Raw genomic sequence first — 15,579 nt, 5'->3', positions numbered from 1 at the left:
TATAACACAGTATTGGAGGCAAAATAAAAAACCTGGGCCACTCTTCAGCTCAGAGGAAATTGATATTTTCTCTCTGAAGAGAAAGCATCCTCGTGGCCTGGAAGGAACACTAAAGGCACAAAGGGATCAAAAAGGAGGCAAGGAATTCCTGTTCCAGAGAACAGAATGGAACACTATAATCCACCTACAGGAAATAAAGAGAAGACGAGGAATAAAAGCCACATTTGATATGAAAGCAAACAGGAAAATCCCGTAAGGCTGACAGATTATTAAAGCTAACTCTAGGCATATGCAGAACAAAAAATAAAAAACAAAGGAAACTTAAAATTTTCCATGAGTCTCCATGGCTTGATTTCTTCTCTTAGCCCACATGGACTTGGAGTTGACCAACTGACATGAAACTTCTATAAAAGAGTCAGAAAGGGACAAAAGGAAGCCTGCATTTCAAGACCTGGTAAGAAGCTGTAGTATGACAATACCAGAGTCATGGCACAGCCCTCTCGTTTTCAACACCCGTCTTCGCTGCCCCAGCTGGCTAACTCCAAGAGTTACACAGAATCTTGGTTCAACCAGGGAGCTGGGGATATTGGAATCAAAAGGGCCTCAGAGAGATCCAGCAACTGGCAGTCCTGACAAATGAAAAGATTGCTTAAGTAAATAGATGAACCTGCCAAGCTCTGGTGCATGTGTCCAAGCTTCCGATTTGTTAATTTCTATAATCACCTATGCTTTCCAGACAGAGAATTACCTGCATAGAGACTTCTCTGTTTTGTGCAGATGACATTTCCTCCAGTCAGCTACATCACCTGTCAAACCAGGTGAGGCCGTCTCGTAGCATTAGCAGGGAAGAACAAAAAAACAAAAGAGTCTTTCTCCTCCCCGTGACTGAACCTGGTTCCCATCAAGGCTGGACCAGTAAGCACTGTCACTTCTCTTGCCTTCACCAGGAGAACTCACTAGTGCTACTGTTTGCTGACATAAATGCTTCTGAGGAACTTCAAACTCAAATGGACCCATGTGCAAAGTGGTGATGAATTCAGGAAACAGAGGGAAATGATTTAATGTTTAGGTTGCCTCTCGACCCTAATTAGGGAAATAATTTTACCATTCAACTTTCCAAAGCTTCGGTTATAAAGGAGAGATGGGACCTAGCCAAGCTATCCATCAAATGTGAGGAGACAAGAAAGGCAGTTTCAGACACGCAGGGTCATAGATATTTACTTGCCATCACACTTTCTCAGACAGTGGCTGGATGATGTGGAAGAAGGAGAAGAAAGGGGAGTAGGGGGAGGAAGGAGGAGGAGGATTATAAAAAAAAAAAAGAAGATGACAACGCAGGACATAGTGAACAGAAGAGTCAATAAGAGAAGAGGAGATGGTCGCAGGTCCACGACTGTGGCTCCTCTCAGACTGGAGGACACCAGGGAGCTCCAGGAGAATCCCCCCAACACACACACAAAGAACATCTGCTGAAATCTGACTGCTCTGAGAGGAGATCTAGATGATTAGGGATTCGTTTGGGGTTGTATTAGCAATAATAATCGGAGAAGGCAATGGCACCCCACTCCAGTACTCTTGCCTGGAAAATCCCATGGACGGAGGAACCTGGTGGGCTGCAGTCCATGGGGTCGCTAAGAGTCAGACACGACTGAGCGACTTCACTTTCACTTTTCACTTTCATGCATTGGAGAAGGAAATGGCAACCCACTCCAGTGTTCTTGCCTGGAGAATCTCAGGGACAGAGGAGCCTGGTGGGCTGCCGCCTATGGGGTCGCACAGAGTTGGACACAACTGAAGCGACTTAGCAGCAACAGCAGCGATAATAAAACTAAGCAAATATAAAAGGCAATTGTTAAGTTATATATGAAAGGAAAACTACCCACAGTCTATAAATGGAATTTGGTTTCCATGATTATAAGAACAAAAACACTGATCATTGCTCTATCAGTACCACATAACTATCAAGAGAACGGGGTCGGACTTCCCTGATGGTCCAGTGGTTGAGAGTCCACCTGGCAATGTGGGGGACATGAGTTCAATCCATAATCCAGGAATATCCCACATGCCATGGGGCAACTAATCCCATGTGCCATAACTACTGAGCCTGCACCCTAGAGCCCAAGCTCCAAAGAGAAGCCACGGCGATGAGAAGTCTGCACACAGCGACTAGAGAGTAGTCCTCAGCTCGCCGCAACTAGAGCAAGCCCATGTGCAGCAACAAAGACCCAGCACAGCCAAAAATAAAGTAAGCAGTAGTAATAAAAAGAGGACGGGTGATGGGAAGAATGTTTTTGCATGGAGGGGGCAGCGGGAGGGGACAGAACTAACTCCTCTTCAGTAGTAGTCAGTTTGCATGCATACCCAGTCATGTCTGGCTCTTTGCGACCCCATGGACTGGAGCCTGCCAGGCTCCTCTGTCCATGGAATTTTCTAGGCAAGAATACTGGAGTGAGTTTCTGCTTTCTACTCCAGGGGATCTTCCTGACCCATGGATTGAACCCATGTCTCCTGTGTCTCCTGCATTAGCAGGCAATTTTTTTTTACCACTGCGTCACCTGGGAAGCCCAGTAGAGGCAATAGGTACGGCCTAAAGCAAAACCAGAAATTTGAGAAGTAGCATTAAGGGAGCTCCCTGGTGGTCCAGTGGTTAGGACACTGGGGTCTCATCTCACTGCTGAGGGCCTGGGTTCAATCCTTGGTCAGGGCAACTAAGATTCCACAAGCCATGCGGCACAGCCCTGAACCCCAGAAACTTCATTATAAGCATGCTATTTAGAAACCTGGATGTGACTCTTAAGAGTGAAAAATGCTGGGTCTTCTAAAAGGGGGAAATGGCACAGGATGGTGACTGCTAATGTTATAATAAACCAAGGGGGACTATTTGAACTTGATGTGACTATGTGACTGGATAGTTGGATAAGAATATAAAAATTTGAAAAGGAAATGTGCTGATAATTGCATAAAATCTATAAAAGAATCTGGTATTCTCAGTGAAAGCTAATTCTGGGGCAAACAACTTTCTTTCTAAAAAAGAATGGTGAAGGATACTATATATTGAAGGCCTGTACTTCTCTTAGGAAGGTGGAAAACATTTTCTTGCTCTCATATAGTACATTAACATTGCAAGATTGATCTACCTACCTTTATCCTTGGTGATGGAAACTCAAGAGTCTGAGAACCTGTGCTCTGCCCAAGATCACCGCGTAAGTCATTAGTGCTAAACCTCTGTCCCTAAAAAGCCAATGCCAAGTATCTCTCCACCTGCCCAGGGTCTGGAAGCCGAGTCTCAGAACCAGTGGTCACTCTGGACTGCCACCCCTGCACACAGGAGGCCCTTTTGCTCACTACCCGTGATGTGCAGGAGCAGCTCTGCCTGCCCGTCACCCGCATCTCTTGCCTCTCTGACTCACAGCAGACATACGGTGGATGATTGGCTGGCGCCAAAGATGGTTAGTGTGGCCACAAGACACAGCCCAGCTCACTGGCCACAGCGGGAGGTGAACTCCTGACCCTGGCTTCATAGGATCCACAGAGCCTTGCCCATGACCCCTGTGCTCTCTTCTTGGGCTGGATGAGCAACCACAGCCCAGCACCCTTGGATTGCTCCTCTCATTCATCACCCACGTGTGGCAATGTCTGGAGTCGAAGGTGAAAGATTAAGGTTCAAGGTTTGTGGTTAGATGGTCCTGCCTGGGACATGTGGACCTTCTCTTTCCTTCTGGGTATTTACAAAATGATACTCCAATGGATGATCCACAGCTGGGGAGCTTCATAAGAGTGAGAACAAAAGAATATAAATCATCTTTCATCTTATTCTTTCAAGAGAGAAGGGAAGTGTTTTGCTTTGAAATTAAGAAGGAAAGAGCTTAGAAACACTCCATGGGCTGTGCAGGACTTGAGGCTCATTTAAGTCTCATCTAAAAATACTCCAAGCTAAGTAAAAGTGCTACCTTAGAACCACATGACTGTCAGGAAAGCTCTGTCATTCTCCCAAATGACAGCCATTCTTTCTTGTCTTGACTCCTGCCCTGTTCACAGTTTATGCCACTAATCTGAGCCTCAGCTTTCACTGCTTCATAACTATTACTTATGTTTCCACGTGTAAAGATCTTACCTCCCTAGCTGTCACAGAGCCTAACACAATGCTGGGTACAGCAGGAAAGCCTAGACCACTGATCCTCTCCCCTTGCTTCCCTGCCTCGCCTCTCCCCACCTGAATCACCCAACGGCTCTGCACCTCTGCATCTGCTTTCAATGTCCTGGGCAGGCCCGCGGGAATCTGACCAATAAAGCATGGAATCCAAGGGAACAGCCCAAGCAAGGGGCATAGCTGAAAAACTCCTATCCAGCCTGTGTCATTCTTCCAGCTCCAAATCCAAATCTTGGTTTAAAAGATATATCATAATAATTTAGTGCCTGGGTCACAATAATGCCTCGTGCAATGTTTATCAAGGAGGCCTTTGTTAGGCACGGATCATTATTGTAATTGTTAATAGCTCACTTTCTTGAAACATCCTTATTTCGAGCTCTTAAGCCAAGGCAATGGCACAAGCTGAAGGATTGGGAAGGCCTTGAGTTTGCTTCCATCCTGGAGAAATCAGAGCCAATTGCAGACCATGTGGAAAGAAGCAGTTACCATTAACCTTGACACAAGGATTTGCACAAAACCCTCCAATCTACATGAGGATAAGGACCTTGCTTTTGCCCTGACACAGTCCTAAAAAGTGTCTATACCTGGCCAGAGAGTCTAAATGGCTCTAGCAGGCAAGGGGAAAAAAGCCAGCATTCCACATTTCCACCAAATATTCTCATTTCTACTAAATTTACAACTGATGAGTGGACACGTATGGCGTCTAGGATGGCCTGATGTGAGCTGTAACTTGAATCTATATTAATATTCTCACCTGCCAGCAACCTGCCTCAGTCACCTGCGGTCTGTAGATGATCCCATCCACCTTGACTGTATGGCCACATGAATTTATACACCATTCTTCTGGTTTCTAAACTCACAGTTGCAAGTGGTTAAGTGACACAGTTCTGGCTCATTGATAATGGGAGCTGCCCTCTGTCAGGAAGATCTGAATGATCCTCAGAAAGCTTTGCTTTCGGGATATCATGTATCTTTGTGCTGACCTGCTTTAGTGAACTATATCCTCTCTGATTGCTTGTGCAAGTGACACAGGGTAATAACTTATTTTCCTACTGACTTGTCTTCCTCAAAAGTCTACAAGGGTTTATGAAACAGTTAAGTCTGGCTTTGTTTTTCCTTCCATGAGGACTGTGGCAGAGACAGCTAGCTGCCTCCCAAAATCTGTCTTCTCCTTCTTATAGAGAGAGAACTGGGGCTCTAGATTGCACAGAATAAAGACAATATTCTGAGCCTCCCTTACAGCTAGGAGTTGTCTTATGACTAAATCTGGCTACTGGGCTATGCAAGGTAGTGATGTGTTCAACTCCTAGATGGTACCCTCTAAGGACAGGAGAGTGCCCTCCCCTCTCTGGTTTTCACCTGATGACTGAAATATTACATCCATAATGATGAGGCATCTCGGATCATATTATTAAGGGGTTAATACTTCACAGAGAGTGGAGAAACAATAGAGAAGGAGCCTGGGTCTCTGAAAACTTTGTGGAACACAGTCACTGTACTAGCTCACTTATTTGAAAAGAAATAAACCACCATTTTTGAAGTCTGGGTCTTTCCAGTGTGGTTCTGGACCTCTGTCACAGTTTTCTAATTAATAAAAGGACTTCTTTAATGAGCAGAGAATGCAATAGCACCATCAAGAGCCAATCACTTGCCTCTGGCCATGGTCACCACATTTTTTTAAAAAGAGAGACTGGATTCTTGGGTAGGGGCCAGCTCTGGCTTCTGGTCATTGGTGCTCATAGAGACAGCAACCCAGAGGGTGCTGGTATGGTTACTGCAGATAACTGAGTGCCTCTAACACTACCTCAGTAGGAAGCCCATCTCCTTACTTAGAGTGTTTTATTATAAAACGCACAAAACAAAGGAGCTGGTCATTTGCAGCATCTCCACGGTGGCAATACAACATGCATACAAACAGTACCTGCTTGCCTGCTGGAGAAGGCAAAGACGATGATGTCATCAAAGGTCCAGGTGTAGTCCTGGTGCGGGGGATAGAACATCAGCTTGTCAGAGGCTTCCTTCCTGAGGTCAATTAGGAATGTGGAGTGAACCATGGGGACCGGAAAGCAGCCCAACCTCTTCCATTCTCTAATCTGAAGATAGTCCGGGGTTCGTTTATAGAAGCCCTGGAAAGAGCAGATGGGTGGGTTATTTTCTCTGATCTGAGGGCTTCCCCTTTCCCAACCTTCCACTAAATGGACTCCTAATGAACACCAGTACCAATCCTGGAGCAAAGCCACCTTCTCCTTTATCTTGGCCTAAGAATGTCCAACTGAGCTTAAGAAATGCTGCTTACATTTAAAAAAAAATCCTAAAAGGGTCTTGTTATCAGAAACAGTTTTGGTTTCAGCACATCTCTTCATTTAACAGATTCACATAACAGCTTTCACGTACGACGTCACTGAATATGTATATGACGTCATTGAATATATGTATACGAAGTGTGAGCAGTCAGAGGTGGTTGAGCAGAGCAGTGGAAAGCAGATGTTCTGGGATTTGGCTGCCTGAGTTCAAGTCCTGCCTCAGCTGCTTACTGCATGAAGGTGTTGGTCAGGCCACTCAGCCTTACTGTGTCTATTTCCTCATTGTGAAATAGGAATGATGGCACTATCTACTCCATGGGGTTCTCTGTCAAGTAAGGAAAAACCTGAAAAATGCTTAGAATAGTGCCCAGCACCAAGAAAGCATTGATAAATAATGGCTGTTATTAAAATTACATTACACTGGCTGATTTTTAAAATTTTTAATTCGAATATAATTGCTTTACAATGATGTATTGGTTTCTGTTGTACAACAACATGAATCAGCTAGAAGTTGTGTGTTAGTCACTCAGTAGTGTCCAACTCTTTGTGACACCATGGACTGTAGCTGGCCAAGGTCCTCAGTCCATGGAGTTTTCCAGACAAGAATACTGGAGTGGGTTGCCATTTCCTTCTCCAGGGTGAATCAGCTATATGTATACATATATCGCCTCCCTCTTGAGCCTCCCTCCCACCCCCCAGGCCACCCCTCCAGGTCATCACAGAGCACAGAGCTGAGCTCCCTGTGTTATACAGCAGCTTCCCACTAGCCATCTGTTTTACACATGGTAGAGTATATATGTGGAGAAGGCAATGGCACCCCACTCCAGTCCTCTTGCCTGGAAAATCCCATGGACGGAGGAACCTGGGAGGCTGCAGTCCACGGGATCCCTAAGAATCTGACACGACTGAGCGACTTCACTTTCACTTTTCACTTTCATGCATTGGAGAAGGAAATGGCAACCCACTCCAGTGTTCTTGCCTGGAGAATCCCAGGGACGGGGGAGCCTGGTGGGCTGCCGTCTATGCGGTCTCACAGAGTCGGACGACTGAAGTGACTTAGCAGCAGCAGCAGCAGCGTATATGTATCAATGCTACTCTCCCAATTTGCACCCCCATTCCTTCCCACCATGTCCACAAGTCTGTTCTTGACATCTGTGTCTCTGTTTCCGCCTTGCAAATAGGTTCATCAGGAAAATTTTTCCAGATCCCATATATATGCAATACTGAGTGTTAATATATGGTATTTGTTTTCCTCTTTCTGACTTATTGTTTAGTTGCGAAGTCATGTCCAACTCTTTTGCAACCCTATGGACTGCAGCCCACCAGGCTCCTTTGTCCATGAGATCTCCCAGGCAAGAATACTGGAACGAGTCACCATTCCCTTCTCCAGGGGATCTTCCCAACCCAGGGAGCAAACCAGTGTCTCCTGCACTGCAGGTAGATTCTTTACAGCTGAGCCACCAGGGAAGCCCTCCTTTCTGACTTACTTCACTCTGTATTTTTAACTAAACATGCAGTACTTAAACATATTAATGGGGCCTTCTTCCAATGCAATTATTTATTCACTATTCTGGTGGACCTGCCACTGCTACATGTTTTAGGGGGGATTCCTCTTTGAAAGTTCCGTCTGGGCAAGTACACAGGACAACCAATGCCCTTACTCTGTGGTTCTGAACACACTGGTTTGGAGTAACCCAGCTTGCTTTCCCTCCAAGCTCAACTGTTCATTCAACAAACATCTCCTGAATGCCTACTGCAATCCAAGCTGTGTGAGATGCTGGAGACACAGCAGTAAATTGACAGTCCCAGCTTTAGCCCACATGGGTGCAGAATCCACTGGAGCTTTATACTCCAGTGGCACCAAGTCTGTAACTTGACTATTGCCAAAGCTCAAATCCATTCCAGAGAGGATGAAGATGTGTCTCAAAATATACTTTAAAGCATGTGGAAACTTGGAAAGGCATTTTAAAATACATTTTAGGCAACAGCAGGCTCATGGAACAAGTGTAAGACTTCACAGGGCCAGGACTCTGAAGGGCACGATACCCAGCAGTTGTACAAGTTCTCGCATATTCCTTAATCAGTCACATTACTTTGGGGTCACATTTCCTGCAGTGGTGTCACTACCCACACGGTAGGCACTGCAGCCTCTTCTCCAGCATTTCTTTTAGTCTCCAGACTAGTGTTCTAGTCTAGCTAATGCTCACACTGACCATGTGATAAAGTACAAGGGGATCACAAAAGAAGCCTCAGAAGATATGTGATTCATCATCATCTAGCTGATTGATCTTACTCCATGCTTCACCTCTTCGAGCCTAAGTTTCTCCTCCTGAAAAGATGGGGTAAAAACTGGTCTGTTGATCTCCCAGGGTTGTAGAAGGGATCACATGTGATCCAGTCTATGAAGATACCTTGGAAACTGTAATGCAGTAGATGAAGGATTATTATTCCCGCGATTTTTTATTAGCCTTTAACAAAGATTACTTTACATATTTCAGCTTACTAGTATTCTTCCAAGGGATAGAAGAATTTTTCCAAGGGATAAAGGGAAAACTGGTTCTTTAGAGGAACTGCCTAGGAACACACACCAAATGCAAAGTTCTAGACTACTTAGGAACAATATTCTCAGACTGAGGAGCTTGGAAAATTCATGAGGATGAATCACAGAATACCCTGGGGACAGGGAGGAAGGAAGCAGAGAAAGAAGGAGAGAAAGAGACCTCATATGCTTCCTGCAGAGAGGTGGAGGCAACAGATGCGTCTCTTTTTCCACATAAACTGAATATTGTTGGTAATCATTCCTACTTAGTGGCCAGACATAACCAAGGTCATGTTTTGAATGTGTTTAAAGGCACTGGACATCAAGGCTTGACTTAAGCTTATGAAGTCACTGGCTGTTTCTGTTCCTGCCCTCGCAGAAGCCTGACTGAGGATGACAGAAAGCCAGAAACAGACATAAATAAGAATTGCCCCCAAATTGCTTAGATTTTACTTTTACCGTGCAAAGTAAGTGAGCTTTTAATATTAAAGCAAGTAAGACAACAGAAACCGGAAGGCCACAGTTGTGAGGATAATCCACTCTCGATGCTGGTAGCAGTGCCTGACTCATTCAAAACACCCTAGAGTGATGCTGCCATGTTAAGTGCTGCACATTATTAACTGAGACTGTATGAACTTAAATTTAATATAATATCTTCTCCTCAAGGAACTGATTGGCTTTTATAAATATGAACTTAATGCGTCCCTAAAAGAGATGTGGATACCATACATTCAAAATCCCTTGGAACTGCAGGAAATATTTGTTAACAAAAGAGCAATGCCCACTCCAGTTGTGTGCAAGAGCCATGGATTTAAATTTTCAGGGAGTTTGCAAGCCAGTTTTTATGTTGATAGTTTAAAATCTGTAAGAACAAAAATCATGCTAACACCCACCATTCTAAGTAAACCACGAACAGCAAGCTTTGCATGCACTTAGTAATTATATCAAGTGACCGCACTTCAGTTGACTTAACCTTCCCCTCAGCTTAAACAACATTTGCAAGGTGGGAGTACTGACACCGTGAAAACCAGCAAATGCTGCCAATCAGGGGTTTTCCCTACAGACAGCCACCACCAAGTATTTACCAGCACACCACTGGCCTCTTTCTTCATCCAAAACCAAACCAAATATAAAACAGGGACTGAAAATTTAGCTCTTTGAGCATGAGAACACATCTAACATACACTTTTTCCCTTAGAGCATCTTTAGCCTACATTGATATATATTACATTGATCAGTTTATCTCTCTTAATTTATTAACTAAAGAATCAGAAATACAACCAGCCATAAACATTCACTGCAACACCTCTCTAGACTTTGAAGATTTTTACAATAGAAAAGAGAGATGATGGAAATAACTTAAATTTTGTAAAAACATCTACCACAGTAGTTCCAATTATTCGATTTCTTTGGAAATAAATTTGGCAACATATCAAGGGTCATTAAAATGTTTAATACTCTTTAACTCACTAATTTCACTTCTTAGAAGCTGTCCCAAGGAAATAATACTAAATATGAAAAATTTTATGTTAATCATGATGGTTATTATAATAGTTAAAAGTTGTAAATAAATGTTCTTAAACTAAAAGAAAGGCTAAGTAAATTGCATAATAGCCACTTGATGATATAGTTAAAACATGTAATCTGTTATCTATGATGTTAGAATGGGAGCAATTAACATGATGTTTTTTAAAAAACTTTTTTTCTATTTCCAGTTTTTTACAGTGTTCGCATGTGAGTTTTAATGACCAAAAATATTTAATTTTTTGAAAATCTCTGAATCAGGGAGAAGAAAAGTACAAATCCCAGTAAGCTTTATTGGTTAATTTAAAGCTTCTAATCCTAAACTCATTAGAATAATGTCCTCACAATTCATTAATACAGAAGAGCTCTTTGGGTTCTGGTATTGGACATGGATTTACCTCCTTTCCTGAAAACCCTTGCTCTAGTAACACAATGACATGCGTGTTTCAAGGGAGAAAATCAGAAAAGATTCACGGGGCTACTGCTGACAGGTGGCTGCCTTGTTAAAATTCATAACCTTAATTTGTTAACCAACACACTTGCCTGAGGTGTGATTCCGCACCAGAAATTAGAGTACAAGCCCCGAGACTCCAGCATGGGGGCCACAATGGTTTTGTTTTCTGCCATCAGTAGATTGAGGGTCTGTGGATTAGTCAGGAAGTTGTCAACATCTATGAACTAGGAAAAGAAAAGGACAACATCAGATGAAAAGGTACTTTTCAGTAATGGGTATAAGAGTAACCTAATACTTGACAAAGGATCATGGAAACTTGCCCATGACATACAGAACCAGCTCTCCATGTTTTACTTATGGAAACCCCTTAGGGCTGGATAGCTTTCATTTAGGGAAAATGCATCCAGTCTAACTTCCACATGTTTAGCTCTGCATAAGGCACCAAGCAATGAATTGGTGTTATCGCTGGGCAAATACTAGACTGGAACTCAAGCTACACCTTGGTAAGTATAAAATATGAATGGGTCTCAAGCCCTTAAAAGATTCATTTGCATTTATTGCATGCTTATTCTAAGTACAAATGAACAGACCTATTTAGGTTGTCTATAGTAATGTCAAACTGGCCCCAAATGAATCCATCAATGCTCTCTTAATGCTACAATTAGATTTTTTTGTTTAAAGTATATTACTTACTAGTGAAGCTATTTCCCATTCTCATCAGAAATCTGTGTTAACACATTCATTTACAGGGACAGCATAGCAGTTTCTATTATATAAAATAATCACACTGAGCTGTGCACTTAAAAAATTAAGACGGTAGAGTTTATGTTATGTATACTTCCCACACATACAGAAAGTAAAACCTCAGAAGCTTTCATTCTTTTGATAGTCGGTCTCTTTACTCAAAATTTTGTGGCTCAGCACTTGTACACTTCAAAGACATTTAGACAGCTATGCAATGTTAAATATCAGCACAACTGGACTCTTCTATGAAATTATTTGTATTGAAAATGGGTGTGTGATAAACTATTGGGCTGATTTCTGTTGTGACTGCGAGGCTGAGGATGGTCAAAAGTGTTCCCTTTAGGAGTCAGAGAGCAGACGTCCATTAGTTTTATGAAACATCACTGGCTTTGTTTCGTTGGTGGTATTTCTAGTGTTGCACTGAAAAAGGTTTGCCAAAAGAATTCAATGGATTTGTGGGGATGCACACAGAGGAAGAACTTGGTTGCCATAAACTTGTGGAGAAAGAAGACTGTCCGTTTTCAAATGAGAACAGGGACTGCGGCTCCTTACTGCTCAGGGACCTGTCCTTTCCAACGGAGACCCAGGTTCCTGGAGGACAAGGATGGGACAGAACATGGATTCCTAATCGTCAAGGCCAGCATGTTTCTGGACCACTCTGCAAGTTCTAAGGAAAGTAATGGGGCCTCTTTATGGAGAGAAATTCACCAGGAGGGTCCAGCATAATTAGGAGCAACTAGGAAACCAAGCAAGAGGCGCCGGTCCTCAGACATTCAGGAGCCAAAAGGAACAGCATTTCAGGGCTGTTAATTTGACTATTTAAAAGTAATTAATTTCTCATATCCCCGAAACTCTTCTAAAGAGTTTTTCTTTAAAAAAAAAATTTTTTTTTTAATGTATTTATTTGGCTGTGCCGGGTCTTAGCTGTGGCGTGTGGATCTTCGATCTTTGTTGCGGCATACAGCCGCGCAGGCTCTTTAGTGAGATCTAGTTGACCCTCATGCTGCAGCGATCAAACCCGGGACTCCTGCATTGAGAGCTTAGTCTTAGCACCTGGGCCACCAGGGAAGTCCCGAGAAGTTAAGACCTTTACTGTTGCTTTACCCACAGCATTCCCTCTGAACTAAAAAGATTTAGGGTTTTTCATGTTTACTACAATAAAGAGATAGAACAATTCAGGAGCTTATTTGCTTACTCACTAAAAATGCATATGAGGAACGGGTCTGAGATGAAATCCAGGTCTCACGATATTAAGTTCTCCAGATTTTTTCTTGTGCCTTTATTAGAACACTGAGGAGGAGAGGCCTAAAAGCGGTCATTTTGATAGCTGCTCTGGACACATTCTAGATAATAGTTGTCAAGAAATTAAACATCTGTTTTACCAGAATGTAGTCTGACCATTTTTCCCTCGCAGTTCGAAGGGCTGCCTGCCGTAGTTTCATCACGTGGGCAAAACGGGAGGCAGGCCAGTGCTTTGGTCCAATTTCATCAGGGTAAGACCTATAATAATAATAATAATAATAATTATGATGATGATGGCTAATAATTATTGAATGCGTATATATTGCAGGCACTACATACTAATCCATTTTATCTTCCAGTAGTAGCCCTAGGAAGTCGATACTATTATGGTTATCATTATCCCCTTATTACATACAAGAAATTGGAGCAAGGAGAGATTAAGTAATTTTCTGCTTCCCATACACAGGAATCTTTATACAAAACACTAGGCTGGCGAAAAAGTTTGTTTGGGTTTTTCTGTACATCTTATGGAAAGACCTGAATGAACTCTTGGGCTGACCCAATATTTCAGTTCTCATTAGAATTCACTATTTTTATGATGAAGTGCTACCACTCTCCCCTCTTTACAGCCGAAGAAATTGGTCAGAGTGGTTAAGTCATTTGCTTAACATTATGCCATTAATAAGGGGTATAGCCAGAATTTGAATCTAGGAATAACCCCAAAGCTCATGTTCCTAGACACTGTCTCATACATTCAGCCATCAGATACATTTGAAAATGTTACAGCATCAAATTAGGAGCTTTCTGGGAAAAACAAAGGTTTATTTTCTGTGGTCAAGTGTCAGTAAAGGACTCTACAGAGTCCAATATGTTGATCTCCCCCAGACGGAGTGAGATCACGGAGCAAATACATAATGCTGGAAGGTCTCTCAACACCCACAAGGCTGCCAGGACTCATCCACGGCCATGGAGGCAGCCGGGTTGGCTCACCCTTGAGAACCTTTCTGAAAGCTCCCACCTGGTACGGACATTGATAAAGTCACAGGGGCCCCAAACTGGCCACCACTTCAAGTTCTTGTAGCTGCACACTGGCAGGACATCTGCCTCAGTAAAAGAGAAACCACAAAAATGAGACCATAACCATACAAACAAGATGAATAAAACTGTTTATTACACAGGAAGTTTCTGAAATGTTTTCCCCAATCATTTATACAAAACTCAGTGGAATTCCTGTCTTTTTTTTTTTCTGAATATGTTGCCCCTAAAAATACCTTCTTTGATATTTCTCACACTGACCTTGGCATACAATATATTTAGTAAAAATCTGGCTATGGAGAAAATTACCAGGATTTGGGAGAGGTACATAGAGTTTTTCTGGGCCACTCTAACTGGGCCAAATTCCATTATAAGTAACTCCAAAAAAGTGTTCAGAATCTTTTACAGTGTCCACATTTGATTGTTAAGGTTTGCTCCATCTATAGACCATATGCTGAGATTGAGACCTAGATGTAGATACATATATATGTACATGTAATAAAAAATATTATACAGTGAGAGACTAGAAGAACAAATTTTGTTCTGGAACAGCATTTATTATTTCTATAATACATATTCAATTTCCAATAAATGACTTTTCCTGGGAAAAATTTCAGCAGCTCAATTCATCCCACTTCTACAGTTCCTTAATCTAGAACTATAGTAGCCTGGGGAACATTTAGAGTATTAAGTTTGAAATATATTTATTCATATTCTCATTCACTCATTTGTTTATTCAACAAGCATAAATTTAGTGCTTACAGGAACATAGCACTGAGTGAAACATAAAGTATTTGTACATTTTAGCCCCTGTATAAAAAATAAAATAACTTAGAAAAAAATGCATGAATTAGATAGTCAATGTTCATTAAGTTTATTGTTGTGCCAAACAAGATGATACAGGAAATAAGCAATACAAGTGTTGAGAGAAGGTAGACATTTGTAATTGGAATGATTAGCCACAGCTTTTGGTAGCAGGTAGAATTTGGGATAAAGGTTATCACAAAGAAGGGAAGGAAAGCCCGGGGTTGAAAATAAAAGGAACATCTGGATAAGGCAGTTTTCTTTTAGGAAATACTGGTATAAAGATATGGATATTTTAAAAATATTTATGAAATATTTCAAATCAGGTATTTGAACTTCATTCTGTAGGCAGTAGAGAGTCACTGAAGTTTTTTCAACAAAGAAATGAAAGGCCATCGTTAATATTTTAGGTAGATTGATTTGACAGTGTGGTATATAGTATCATTTTGAAGATAAAGCAACTAAGAAGTCGCTGCAGTAGGGTCTTCCCTGTGATTCAATGATTAAGACTCTGCACTGCCAGTGCAGGGGCGCAGGTTCAATCCCTGGTCCCGGAACTAGAATCCTGCATGCTGTGCAGCGCAGCCAAAAAAAAAAAGATTGCTAGGGTAAAGACTGGAAATAATGTAAATGTCAATCAGTAGGAGGATGGTTAAATAATTATGGTTCACCCATCAGTGGATACTCTGCAGTCACAAAAATAATGAGACACTCTTTAACTCTTGCTATGGCTCAGAGGTTAAAGCATCTGCCTGCAATGTGGGAGACCTGGGTTCGATCCTTG

The 15,579-nt window shown here is 42.2% G+C and overlaps 1 protein-coding gene across 2 annotated transcripts in view; it reads right to left on the bottom strand.

Moving 5' to 3' along the window:
* COLGALT2 (collagen beta(1-O)galactosyltransferase 2) overlaps positions 1–15,579 on the bottom strand; it is a 121,520-nt gene that overhangs the window by 31,842 nt on the left and 74,099 nt on the right. The window contains exons 3-5 of one of the 2 annotated variants that reach the window (XM_086343425.1): positions 13,097–13,214; positions 11,060–11,194; positions 6,072–6,276 (exon numbers count right to left, since the gene is read on the bottom strand). In XM_086343425.1, coding sequence (XP_086199551.1) covers positions 6,072–6,276; positions 11,060–11,194; positions 13,097–13,214 — 458 coding nt within the window. Of the gene's footprint in view, positions 1–6,071; positions 6,277–11,059; positions 11,195–12,913; positions 13,215–15,579 lie in introns of both variants that reach the window. The other variant, XM_086343426.1, reaches the window with a different exon arrangement.

This window comes from Bos grunniens, chromosome 16, assembly GCF_055505025.1.
Source record: "Bos grunniens cultivar Pamir isolate PY7600 chromosome 16, Bosgru_T2T1.0, whole genome shotgun sequence".
Lineage (NCBI taxonomy): Eukaryota > Metazoa > Chordata > Mammalia > Artiodactyla > Bovidae > Bos > Bos grunniens.
The sequence above is the reverse complement of the archived record's forward strand: the minus strand, read 5'-3'. Positions and strand labels throughout refer to the sequence as shown.